We start from the raw sequence: 13,550 nt of genomic DNA, 5'->3' as shown, positions 1-13,550 counted from the left end.
TGCAAAAAACATATATCAGGCAAAATTGCATAAAAAGTGTGTATACTGGGAGAAATTTGCACTGAATTACTAATAAATTTTCACGATTATTATATGCATTCAGTGGAGAAATCTGCAACCAGTCTTCATTCATTGTTCATCCAGTAGTAGTTCCAACTAGTGAAGAGAAAAAGAGCTGTTTAACATGGATAATGGCTTGCCTCTTCAGCAATGAAGGACTACTCTAACTTAGGCCAACAAGTTAACATCAGCAGTGACATGCAGAAACATTACATGTAAATGTTTTTGGAACTGTCCCCAAATAATTATGTAAACAGATCTGTGTAACTTTCTGCTTTCCCCTCTGCTGAGGTCCAAGTTATAAGTCTGTAAACTATTTAGCATTCATTTTATTTTATTGCGTTAACTACATGTTATGTTAGTCACATGTCAGCCACGGGGCCAGGCTACATGTTATATTAGTCATATGCTTACACAAGCATGCCTAAAGTGATCGCTTTTATTCTAGAGAAAAAGCAGTCATTGTCTCCTGCTCATGACAGGGATCAGCCCTTACCAATATTCTGCTAAAAATTGTCCTTTACCTACTTGCTTTTTTACCCTGATGGTGCTGCTTGCAGTTAACAGCAATTTGGGGGCCAAAAAGCAGCCCAACCGGGAGTGATTTTCAGCAGAAAAGCAATGTTGGAATATTGATCCCGATTAGGAGGATATAGTAGACTGAGGCCTTGTCTCCTAAATAAAAGTGGCCGGGTTGAGCGCACTTGTTTAAACATGGGTTAACATCACATATAGTTGATTGGTCCACAGAGGAAATAACACATACACACAATCAGGGCCGGCTCCAGGAATGCGGGGGCCCTTGGGCATTAGCCTGCCCCGGGCCCCTCTGCTTCCCTTCCACGATCCCGCAGATTGCAAGACGAGCTTCCGAACCACCCGCCATCCCCCGCCATCCCCAGCGCTTCACCTACCTTTCTCTGCTGTTTGCGCAGGGTTGCCATCAATAAAGATGGCAGCCGAGGTTTCCTTAAGGGACTGAAGCCTTTGCCGCCATCTTGGTTGATGGCATGCAGCGTGCGCAGAGAAAGGTAGGTGAAGCGAGGGGGAAGGCTGCGGGGCCCTCTGGCCAGTGCCCAACCTGGCCGCCCTTTGGAACCGGCCCTGCACACAATGTATCCACATTTATAGGAGCCATAACTGCTACAACTCTCCTAACTTGAAGATCTGTTGAATAACCTCGTAACAGCAATGCAAGATATAATTCCTTGTAATTCCCAAAAAGCATGTTCTAGAGAATTCAGTAGGACATCCAAGTAAGCATGCATAGGTATTGCATTACAAAGTCCTTTGAGGAAAGGCATTATATACTGATGGACAGAATAAATGCACTGAAGTTTTTTAAACCTGCCTGTGGTGATACCTACAGCACTAGCTATAGCAGAAATAACTCTTCCAGGAGATGCCCTTCATAAACCTTTCAATCAAAGTGCAGAGGTTCAAACTTGAAATTGCCATAGCAACACTATCTACCAGAATCTGATATTGCTTTCTCTCGAAAGTTGTTTGTTCCTTGATGCCTCTGGATGACAGTAAAAAAACCCAAAGCGCTCAAATGTCTATGACAAGGAATTAAAATGCATTGCATTCTCTGGGTTTATTTTTAATCTCTTTAGTTTTAGTGCACATTCAGGGCGACAGTCTCTTTCGTGCTTCCAGATGCTCTATAGAGCGCAATTTTGTGCACTTGAGGAGTTTGGCCCTTTAGAAGTCATTCAATCTAAATTCCTAAGAGCCATTCTAGGCCTTCCCTCCTGTGTACCCAATGTGGCCATACGCCATGAGGTTGGTCTTCCGCTCATAGAATCTCATGTTTGGACCTATAGAATTAACTACTGGCTCAAGTTGATCTTTACACCTGCAGGACTGGCCCCCTTGACACTAGTAGATTCCTTTCAATCTAGGTGGAAGCGAGGCGTATATAATAAATGTTATGCCCTAGGCTTTTCGCCTGAGATACTTACTGAGCTTGGGTTTACTAGGGCCAAAACAGCTATCCTTCAACGGATTAAGGATACAGAACTATAAAATAATCTAAGTCTGGCTGTGGCATATTCCAATCTGAGCTTAAACCGTAGAGTATTCTTACCTATGTGTTATCTGACAAATTTAACTGTTGCTAAACATAGAAAAGCGTTCACCCTGGCTAGATTCAATGTTCTGCCATCTGCCCTCCTTGAGGGCAGGTACAATAGAGTTCCCTACCGAGAACGTGTTTGTCCATGTGAAGCATGGGAGGTGGAGACAATTGGACATGTCCTTTTGAACTGCTCTTATTACCAAGATCTTCGGCACATTTTTATCACTCCTATTCTACATGAGTTCCCTGTAAAGTCCGAAGCTGACTATCTTTACTTTCTGCTAGCGGATTCTAGCCCAATGGTGACACTTAGGGTAGCTAAATTCTGTGCAGTGGCCATCACCTGCAGACAGAAGATCTTAGACATGGATCAAATATTGTAATTGCTGGCTTCCTTTTATATATCACTAGTATTGTTAATTTTATATATTATATGTTTCACTTAGTGATTTTCTTGTAAATCTTATTTTGTGTATTTGTATCTTGCATTCACATTATACTGGCTGGTCTGTGACCGAAATAAATTTCATTCATTCATTCATTCTTTTGTGCTTCAGAGATTTTTTTTAATTCAGACTTTTTTTTGGCAGGGTGGACACAGGATGTGTTAACTATTTCCGGAAGGCATTTTTGGTCTGAGAATGGAGATCACATTCATGTGTCTAAAAGGAGAGGTATTTAGAGCAAGTAGAGATGAAAGGATTCGTCAACTTTGGTTCTCTCTGTTTTTCATTTTTTGCAATCTTAAATTCAGTTCTCCACATTTCTGCAGCAATTTGCATTTTTTTTAAAGCAAAAAATCCTCATGAACATTCTTCAGCATTTTAGTGTAAATGTTTTTGGTTTTGACTAATGTATACATTTTTGCAAACAATTTCTCTTAACGTAATGCAATTTTGTATGTTTTCACAAAAATATTCATTTTTATGTACACTTTCCCCTAATAAATGGTTTTGTTTTTTAAAAAATTGGTTAGAGAACTGCATTGCCAAATTTGGATAAGTGCAAATTTTGAAGGATGGCTGTGTTTGTTTTGTTAAGTGTTTTTTTAATTATGGTTTTTATTACAAGAACAAGCTAAAATTGAAAATTTAAAAAAATAAGAGAACTGGTGCATCATTCCCCCCCCCCAAAAAAGCGATATACATAATACAAAACATAAAACATAAGTCAAGGAGAGGCCATATACATAATAGTATTAAGACTTCACTCGTTGGTGCTGGCAGAGAGTCCGACAGGTTAATACTAGCAACATAAATACATTGCCACCAGATCACGTAAAACCTTTTGGGATTCTCAGTTCCTGTGGAGACCCCTGGGTTGTGGGTAAGTTTCTCTGAAACAGCCAAGTTCCATACGTTCTTGTACCAAAAATGTACATTCAAGCCAAGCGCATCTTAAACTGATTAGGGGGAGTGAGTGAAAGGCAAAGTAGGTAGCGGCTGCCGTGGCTTTTGCAAGCGGCAGAGAGAGAGGGAGCTGGTCATGGGGCATAAGATGGCCCACTAAAAAAAATCTAAGCAAAGCGCCTACACGAAGGAGAGCAGCGAAGCTGAGACGGTGTTTCCTTTCCTTTTCACATTATAATTGGATTGGGTTAGGGGAAAACTGCGTTCTAGCTTCTGTTTGCCTGCAACGTCATGTGAACCATGAGAATTACAAAGGGATGCAAGCAGCAACAGACACATACTAAATTGTCGTGTGGGCGAGCCGTATCTTGTTGAACTGTGTTTTGTTGAAATATGACTTGTATTTTAATATGGATTTTGTATTTTCCTTTTACATGTGTTGAATTGTGGCAACCTATGGCTCTGAGCAATAACGATTCATTTCATTTCAACAACAAGAAAAAAAGATAGCACGCTGTCCTTCCGTCTGTCTGGAGGAGGCCTTATGTACTGTGGTCCCCGCTTACCTACTTCAGTCTGATGGGCCTAGCTGCTCTCAGCCAGTGAGTTGCTCTGAGCTTGTGCTGCGCAGCTGCCATAAACTGAGAGAATGAAGAAGGTTTGAGAAGGAAGGAAGGAGGAAGGAGGGAGGGAGGGAGGAGGAACCTGAAAGCCCAGCAGAAAGATTTGGCCTATCCTGTGGTATTTTTCTACACTGAGAGAACTAACAGTGAATCATCTCTGTAAAAACAGAACCAGATTAAGTTCTGCAGATGGCGAAACGGGAGCACTACTCTCCCACTCTGAGGGGCCCTTGAAGGGCCCCTCTGGGCCATAGGCGTCCTCGGCCAGGGCCTGACCTGGCTGCCCTCTGGCGCCAGCCTTACTTCTTAGCACCCTGAACAATTGGGTGTCATAAGCAAACTTGGCTACCTCACTGCTCACCCCAGACTCTGGGTCACTTATGAATAAGTTAAAAAATATGGGTACCAGCCATCAACAGCAGCTAGGCAGGGCCTTTTTTAGGGAATTGTTACTACATACCATTTTTTTTCATTCACGTGGTTTGCATGCAGAAGCCTCTCTACCGTGTACAAGATATTTGGACTGAGGTGAAAGTCGTTCAGACTAAAAGGGGGAGGGATGAATACAGCTTGGCAAATATTTACATAACTTACTAGCCTAGCAAAATTCATACTAGCTTGCTCACTCACCAATAAACAGGTGAATTAAAAAGCAAATTAAAATTAAAAACTGCTGCTTATGATCCAAAGCCTGCTGTAGCAGGGGAACCAGAGAACCAGATAACGGAGTGTAGGGACAGAGCTTTTGTTAAGATGTTTCTTCAGAAAGACTGGTGGTTTGTAAGAACCCAAAGAATTATTGTGTACAGTGTGCCTATGTTCTACAGTTTCTGTTCAGTTTCACTAAACTTCACACCTCTAATCAGTGTTTGAGGGGAGTCCAACCTGAATTTGTGTTCTTGGCTCATTGATTAACTGTTATGCGTCTGTCCATCTGTGTCCACTGGCTGCCTAAAAGCTGGGACTGGGTGAGCATTTGGACATACAACCATTATTTAAAAAATGCCTTGCAGTTAGATGATGACCCAACTTTTGGCCAGTTCATTTCTTCTTACAGCTACAGCTCTCCCCAGTGGACAGGCACAGCCACCTTGCGATATAACTGATCTCTTTCTCGGAACAACTGTTTATCTAAATTATTATTTTTATTTTATTTTATTTATTTATATCCTGCCTTTTCCCAAGAACTGGCTCAAGGCGGCTTAAAAAAATTAAAACAAATACAGTTAAAAAGACATAGAACATACACAGGTTATAATTAAAATGTCATTAACCTAGTTATAAAATTTAAACTATTTAAAACATAGTAATTAAAAACACACAACACAATTCAATTAAAATAGCATATTCCTTCAGCTCCTGTTTCTATAACCACACCCACCCAAATCTCCTCCAGATGCTTGTTCTGAAGGAATCACACATATTCAAGCCATCATCATCAGCTGCTGGTGCACTTAGGTAATTTAAAACTCTGGGCACAACAGTCTTTTCTAGATGCCCCCTCCTTCTCAGATGGTAATGCGTATTGCTTCAAAATATGCTGAGCCACCCACACTCCTGCCCTTGGGGGACCCTCCTGCCCATCCTGCTGGGGGGCACTCTGGGCTTCTAATAAACAACAACAAACCATTTATTAAGCCATGAGGGGCTGTTCCTTAGGGAGGCAGCTTGAGAGCTGGGAGTCGCATTCAACTCTTTCTTTCAAAACTCTTTCCTTGATCAAAATCACCCTCAGAAGTTCCGAGTACCTGCTCTCATTCTCATCCCCATAATCATTTGGTGCAACACAAAAGGACAAAATGCCAACTCAGTTAAAACTGATTTTATTTACAAAGTTAAATATGAAAAATTCATGATATTCAAGAACAAAAACTCAAACAAAAAGCACACAAACAAAGGTCCCTCCACCGCTGTCCACTCTCTCGATCTATTCTAGATCTTCCATTTGAAGTTCTTCTGGATGGAAAAGAAAGGAACCGGAGTGAGACTTAGGGCTCATCCAGACGGCCGCAAAATGTGTGACACGCGCGCTATGTGCATTTATTATTTTTCGGTCGTCCAAATGACGTCATGCGGTGTCACGCATTTTCGTGGGTTAAATCCGCTCCTTCCAATACCGGCAAAAATGCGATTTGCTATTTGAAATTGGGAATCTTGCTGGCAAATGAAAAAAAGTGTTTTTTCCAATGGGAAACAGCGGGGGGGAAAGGCAAAGTGAGGACTATCAGCTGACAACCCGAATAGGAAACAGTGGATTATCCCGCTCCGTTTGGATAAGCCCTTGTTGGGTATGGAAATATTACTGACTTGATATAAAGTAGATATCGGTTTATTTCCCGATGACCTGACCCCAAACATTCCAGTGGCTAAGTGAATAAAAGCCTGATTGAACTGGAAATGTGCTCCCCTCCCATTTTCTTGTGCATATCTATACTCAATGTCTTATAAGATGTTACCAACTGTATCACAAAAGAATGCCTATGCTTCATTTACATGGTTGTAGACCTTGACACGCATACGCTTACAAATGTAGAAATGTAACCTGAGTGTATTCTTAGTTTAATGATCCCACTTGTAACCGAAACTCCCCTGCTCCTATCTATCCTTTGTTCCTCTGACTCTGAGTGCTTATCTCAAGGTCGTAGAAACTATGCAAGCCCATGTCTAAAAGAAGCAAGATGTTCCTGGCTTTTGTTATCCTAAGCACCCTTTTATCCATATCTTAGATATTACTATGTCTAGCAATGTTTTCTATTCTTTATGACGTCTGCTCCCCATTTTTGTAACCACTGGGGAATCTATATAATCTACTGCATTTCAATAAACGGGGTTCCCACTTCTGAAAGGCAATTCGCTCGCAGGTCTTGGGACCCCTTTGCAAAGGTAATATTTTGTGTTATTTCCTGGCCTCTGGCAATAGATTCTTGCTCTCAACTCCGCACCTTCCCGGGTGGATGTGAGCTGAGTAGACAGTGACGGCTTGCGTGTTGGGTTTGGACCTAACACCCTTAAGTCCAGACTCAACACCCAGCATACTGAGGCAGCTGATGGGGATCCCATCCCGTCGGGGCCCAATGGGTCTGCCTGCCACCCACCTTGTCACACCCTTTGGGCACCCTCCTGCTACAGTCATCAGTCCCCAGGGCTTGGGGCCACTCAGCTGTCACTCACTCCCCACCTCGCCCCACTTTTGTGGCCTCACCGCAGGAGGGCTGGGATTTCAAGACCCCAAAACCTGAGACCTCAGCCTGAGGCAGGGATGTTACAGCTAAGAGGTGGGGGCCCCTCCGGCCCCAGGGAGGCTACAGGCGATGGCTTTAGTGCAGCAAGGGAGTCCTCTGGGTTGGTCCTCTGCTTCCAGGGTGGAGATCTTACCTTCCTTGGCTCTCGGGCACATCCAGGACAGCTCCGGAGGGACTAACCGTTTAACAGACTCCAGCTGTAGAGAGAGGCCAGAAAATGCTTGAGCAGGTCCTGTTTTGGAACAAGAGAGTCCCAAAGCAGGGCTAAGTGAGCTTCAGCTGCTCCTCCCCACTCCCTTGCCTGAGAGGATCCCTGTGGGCCCTGCCGCCTAGTGGGCGGAGGCCAAAGCACAGCACCAAAGAAGTGGGCAACGAATGCCGCCTTCTTAATAATCTGACCCCTAGTGAGATGCTTGAGAGCAGACTGGAATGTGATCACCTTTTTGAAGCTGCTTGGAGAGCCTCTTGGGGCCATGAAGCGGAGATATCAGTAGCCTAAATCAATGAATAAAGGTGAGATACTTACGTTCAGACTTGGCAGTGTCACTGAATGGGCCAGCAACCACTGGAGGCTGCTGGCCGCCAGGTCGTTTTCCTCCCCATTCTCTCTTGCAGACACGTAAAAACTGAGGTCCTGTGGGAGGAAAGAGCACTTCAGGATCAGGGCACCGGTCCAGGCTATCAAGGCAGGCTGCCCCCACCCCCCCAAGGGTCTCTCCCTCTAGGAGAGGGGGATCCCTAGCTTGCTTTCCCAAACCATTTGACCATACTGCCTTCTCTTGTGTGACCCAGCTCCAAATCTGCATCAGTGCCCTCCCCTAGCTGCCCCACCCTGATGTGGACTGAAGACAGGGCCTTGGGAAAGGTGGCCCCTTGCCTGCATGGAGAGCCCTTCCCCAGCAGTTAGGGGAGACACAAACAGTTTGGGTTTGGGACTCTGCTTAGTCAAAGAGAGCCAATGTGGTGTAGTGATTAGACCATACTGCCTTCTCTCGTGTGACCCAGCCCCAAATCTGCATCGGTGCCCTTCAGGATCAGCTTGTGCAGCTTGCCTGCCAAGAGGGAAGGGCCCAAGGGGTGCCTGAGGGGAGATTGTGATGAGAAAGCCTGTGCCCAGGGAGGGGGGATTTGGGGTCTGGCTCTGCTTACATGAAACATACCCTCAGCCCATAGCACACTTACTTCAACAATGCTGGAAAGAGTTCCCACGGTTGGGGCCTCTGCTAGGAGGCCCTTCAACATTAACAGAAACATCTCTTTGACCTCCTGATGGAGAAGACCATTTTCATGGAGGTAGATCCGTAGATCCAGGACCAGAAATGAGGTGGAAAGGGGGAAAAATAGACAGCAGAGTTTTAGGAATGGAAGTTTGACAATGAAGCAAATTGCCAGAACAGAGAGAGAGTCCAGACCATTAAATGGTTTTAATTCCTTGTTTAAACTGTTTTTATTGATAATCCTTATGCTTCTTGTAAACCGCTTAGCGATTGATTTCTTTACAATCAAGGGGTCTATAAATTCTGCTCAATTATTCTTCATTTTTTATTAATTTATGAAACAGAAGTCAAAACACGAGAATGACAATCAAAGCAACAAAGAATTTACCTCCATGCCATCCTCGCCACGCTCTGTCATCTTGTATGTTGCATAAAATGCAATGTTGATGATCAGAGATCTGTTCTCTGTCCGCAAGGGCGGCTTCATGAAGCTGGTAGGATAAAGGATGAGATGGAGTTTGCCAAAGACCCGTGGGCAGTCGCGAGGGTGCGTTGGGAGTTTGAGCCCCCCTGTTGACTCTCTCACACCTTTGTTACCTGAGATATTGTGCCCCTCCCCCCAAAAGAAGCCTGGGATGAGACACAGATGGAGATGTTGAGGGGCCAGCTGGGTCCTGGCGTGGTGTCTGCCTCCAGGGCTAGTCCCCTGTGGGATCTGGAAGCAGGCCCCAGCATCAGGAGCAGGCCTGACCCCCACCCATGTCCTCCACGGCTTTTCAGACAGAGCCCCCTTTGCTGGGATCTCCAGAATCTGGGTCCTCAGAGCCTCCACGTCTCCCTGAGGAACTGACCCCCTCCCAGCTAGCCATCCCCCTTTAGAGCCACCAAGTTCTAGTTACAGGGCAAAGACCTGCTCTGCGTTGAAGGCATTCCTGTCCACAAGGAAGGGGCAGAACGTAGGTGGGCTGATCTGACCCTAGAACTATAAAAGGCATCCAGTCCCTTGCCCCATCCTGCCTCCGTGTGGCTCCTTCTCCAGCTCAAGACGGGACAACGGGCCTCTTTGTCCACTCGCTGCCCCTTCCCTTCGTTTCTGTTCTTCCCTTGACTTCCCTGTCAACCTACATTTCCAACCACTGACTGCCTTGCCACACACAACTCCCGCCCCTACCCCACCTATAACATACCTGAGGTTGTAAATGGCTTCCATTGCCAGTGTCAGTGTCGGGGGGAAGATGTCCCACTTCTCTATGATGGGCTGAGATCAAGGAGCAGAAGAGAAACGTCAGTACCCCGTGGATTGAAGAGGGCTGCTCCAGCCACAAACTCAGGGGGTGACTTCAGCCGCACTTGGGATTTCTCTTCCAAATGCCCACAAAGTCCAACCCCCTGCAAGATCCACAAGGCTGCCTGACTCAGAACATGACCCACGCCCCACGCCCAGGCCTTCCGCCCACCTCCCCACTGGATTGCTCACCCTGCCTCTCACTCACCACAATGGCCTGAGCCACGCCATTCTTGTTATAGGGCATGGTGTCCTGCCCCCTGGCCCAGGCCTCTCCACAGGTAGAGGAAACACACATCATAAAGCGTTCATCCCGTATCAGTTCAGGCTGTTCAACAGGGAAGAACGTTTTGGTTTGCAAGAGAGCAGAAGGGCAAAAGGGGTGCTCCTGGATCCCGGGGGCAAACCTCTAGCATGGACATTTTCCTGGGCCTGGGCTTGGGCAGGGGGGCACAAGAGGTGTTGTACCCGGCCTCCACTTCCGCTTGCTCAGATACTCACATCAGGCGAGGGGATGAACTCCTCAGATGGCAGTTCTGCAGTGGAAAGAGGAGGAAAGGAGATGCAGAAAGGTCCAATTCTCACATGGATTGTTCTACCATCTTTGTCCTGATCTTCCTGCTTCTCCACTCTGTCCTCAGCCCTTTCAAACCTCTCTGTGGCTCCCACCCCCTCACTCATTCTCCTCCTCAGAACCTTCACTGCGTCAAGAGGACCATGCCATCTTCTGGCTAAGCTTCTGAGGGTCTCCTCTGCTCCCAGCCGCCAAACCTCCACTGACATCTCTCTCTGGATGGGAGATTCAGGACACACCCCAGGAAGGGCTTCTTCCTCACACAGCATTGCATTGCTCACGGAAGGAACTCCCTGCCACTAGATGTGGTGACAGTGGCTGCCATATTGGGCAGCCGGAGAAGGGGACTTCCAACATTCGTGGAGAAGACAGCCATTGTTGGCTCCCAGTGAAGATGCCTATATTTTACCCTGAGGTGGTGAGTCAGTGTGCCTGTAAATAGTACCAGGTGCTGGGATCAGAAGTGTGAGAGGGCTCCAGCGGATGGGTCCTGTTGTGGGCTTTGTCCCTGCAGCACCTGGTTGGCCACTGTGGCAACTCATTGCTGTTCTAGATGGGCCTTTGGTCTGATGTCACAGGGCTCCTCTTGTGTGGGAAACCCAAGCACCAGGTCACCATCCTCACAGACTCTGCAGGGCCATCCTAACCTTCTCCCTTCCTCAAAACTGGACACCCGCTCACACCGGCAGCCTCACCTGGCTTGGCTTCACTGTCTGGCGTGACTTTCTGGCTCCTCCACCTGAAGCAGGGGCACTTCCACAAAGATTTGGAAGGACCCCCTAAAGGGGTGACCTTGGTGGTCCTGCCGCCAAGCAGGCCCCGCAGGCGCTTGAGCCTAGAAGGGATGGGGAGAGGTCAGACTGAGGCCCGTTGCCAGAAAGGTCGTGGTTACGGGGTGGTTCTGGGGAGAGAGGGGAATCTTTGCCCAGCAGCCAAACCAGACTGAGGGGTCGCCTTCTGTTTCCAGCTCTTGAATTGCCAGCATCTCCTCTACCTTTTCAGGTGCATCGGGATCACTGGGGGTGGGTGGGGCTTTGAGATGATGTCTCCGCTCTCCCCTGATCCCTCTGAAGTCCAGATGACTGTCCCCACATTGCAAAGAGCAGCTTGGAGGCAGCAATCTTTGGTCCAGCAGGGCAAGTGCAAGAGAAGAATGAGCAGAAGAAGGCTGGGAAGCAGAGGAGTGTGGTGGAGCCTCGGTTGGAGCCAGAGTGAGTGGCTGGCAGGTGGAGAGTGTCTGCTGGGAGCCTGACTGATGGAGAGGTGAGCACGAGAGGAACGAGGTGGGAGGGGGAGGGGAAGCTCAGAGAAAGAGTCAGGGAGGTTTGGTCAGGGTCTAAGAATGCTACCTTCAGTATTCTGCATGGAAGAAGTACGTGTTCTGAGCACTATCCTGTTTCCATCAATGCATGCCAGCGTTTCAGCTGTGTGTGTCCTCATTTGGGTGTCTCGTGAGGGTTGTGTGTCCCACTCCAGCTGCCTTGTGCAGAGAAGAGTTCCGAGGAGAGTCCTCCTGGTCTCTGCAGCTCAGGAGGGGGCAGGGGCAGGCCTTGTGTGGCCCATGAAGGGCAGTCTGGATGGAGCAGAAGGGCAGGGCAACTGGCCCTGCACCTTCCCGGGACGAAGGCCGTGTACGGGAGCCCGGGCCCTCCTCCCAGGATAGAAAGGAAAACAGAAGAAATCTTACTTACATTGCTCTCAAAGAGCAACAGCCTCTCAGAAGACCCCTAACCCTAATCTACCCTGACCCTGACCCTAACTCTGACCCTGACCCTAAACCCCACCCCCAAGCCCACCCCACCCCGTCCCCACCCCTAAATAAGGGGTAATAAAGTAAACAAAAAGAGAAATCAACAAGATACAAAACAGAAAATAAAACAGAAAAATTATAATCAACAAAATAAACAAAACTTGAAAGAAAGGAAACAAAAATAAACGAAAATAAACAGAGAAATTAAATAAACAAAAGTAAAAACAAACAAAATTGAAATGAAAAAGAAAGAAGAATGAAATCCAAACCTAACGCGTCTCCTTCTCTTGACTCACTAACTGCACCAACGCCCGCCTCTCTCTCCTCCTCTCCTCTCCCTCTCCTCCACTACAACCCACGCTGGACCCCTCTGCTTGGGGCCTTTTAAAGCAGCAGCAAGAGATGTCACAAGGGAGGGGGGGTCACTGTGACCTTGACAACCCCCCCACCCTGGCAGGGGGCAGGGCCCCTTCTGAGCCTGGATGTTTCTTCAGAACTTGGAGGCACCTTCCTTCACCATCTCTCTTTGTTTTCATAATTCCAATTCTGTAAGAATCCATCAGGTTATTGTCCATTAAGCAACATTTCGAATCCCCACCTAGCCATGAAGCTCACTGGGTGACCTTGGGCCGGTCACTGCCCTCGGCTTCGTGAAAACCCTGTTCGTAGGGTCGCTATAAGTCAGAATCGACTTGAAGGCAGTACATTGACATTTAATAATACATCAGGTTATTGTCCATTAAGCAACATGTGTAAATGGAGACCGCCCCAAAGACCCTTTCGATGGAGTAGAAAACTCATACCTTTTGAGGGCTGTAGCTCAGTGGCAGAGCGGCTGTTTGGCATGGAAAAGGCCCTGGGTTAAACCCCCGGCATCTCCGGATAGGGCTGGGATAGAAAGAGTCTGCCTGAAACCCTGGAGAGCTGCTGCCAGTCAGTGTGGACAATGCTGGCTCACCGTAAGGCAGCTGCCTAGGTTCTATATGTTCCTAGTTTTATTTACCCTTTTCTTCACAACGCATGAAGTTTCATTCCTTTCCATAACCTACAATATGGAAAAGTCATTGGATATAATTGCTTAAGTAGAAAGGATCTGTAAATGTCCTACCTCTGCAAGAAAGCCATTTGCACTATAAGGTGACCTGACCCGATGTTAATTGAAATAGACCTTCTAAAAATTTAAAGGTGAAAAGGTTCATTTTAAAACTATTTTTGCACACAAAAACACCGTGCTTCGTATAAAGGAGGGAGTCAGAGTTGTTGTGCAAGGTTGGCATCCAAGCCGTAGTGGATCCACCACATCCTGCCCTGGGAAGAAGACTCACTGAATACCCTGGGACCTCTTTCTGTGATAATCTGGAAAGGATTCT

General features: G+C 46.9%; 1 protein-coding gene across 3 annotated transcripts; it reads right to left on the bottom strand.

Moving 5' to 3' along the window:
* Positions 1-5,971: 5,971 nt before the first annotated feature.
* LOC133371380 (uncharacterized) lies at positions 5,972-13,263 on the bottom strand. Of its 3 annotated transcripts, XM_061598753.1 has the most exons (10): positions 12,984-13,263; positions 11,126-11,265; positions 10,358-10,392; positions 10,065-10,184; positions 9,759-9,829; positions 8,960-9,062; positions 8,537-8,620; positions 7,881-7,988; positions 7,488-7,551; positions 5,972-6,068 (listed from the first exon to the last, which is right to left on the bottom strand). In XM_061598753.1, exons 4-10 carry the CDS (start codon positions 10,155-10,157, stop codon positions 6,040-6,042), a joined length of 552 nt encoding a protein of 183 aa, XP_061454737.1. In that variant the 5' UTR covers positions 10,158-10,184; positions 10,358-10,392; positions 11,126-11,265; positions 12,984-13,263; the 3' UTR covers positions 5,972-6,039. The 3 variants fall into 3 exon arrangements, with proteins under 3 accessions (XP_061454737.1, XP_061454735.1, XP_061454736.1); XM_061598751.1 differs by lacking the exon at positions 11,126-11,265; XM_061598752.1 differs by lacking the exon at positions 11,126-11,265 and having other exon boundaries at positions 5,974-6,065.
* Between the last annotated feature and the right edge of the window lie 287 nt (positions 13,264-13,550).

Source organism: Rhineura floridana, chromosome 16, assembly GCF_030035675.1.
Source record: "Rhineura floridana isolate rRhiFlo1 chromosome 16, rRhiFlo1.hap2, whole genome shotgun sequence".
Lineage (NCBI taxonomy): Eukaryota > Metazoa > Chordata > Lepidosauria > Squamata > Rhineuridae > Rhineura > Rhineura floridana.
This window is presented reverse-complemented; position numbering and strand designations above follow the sequence as displayed.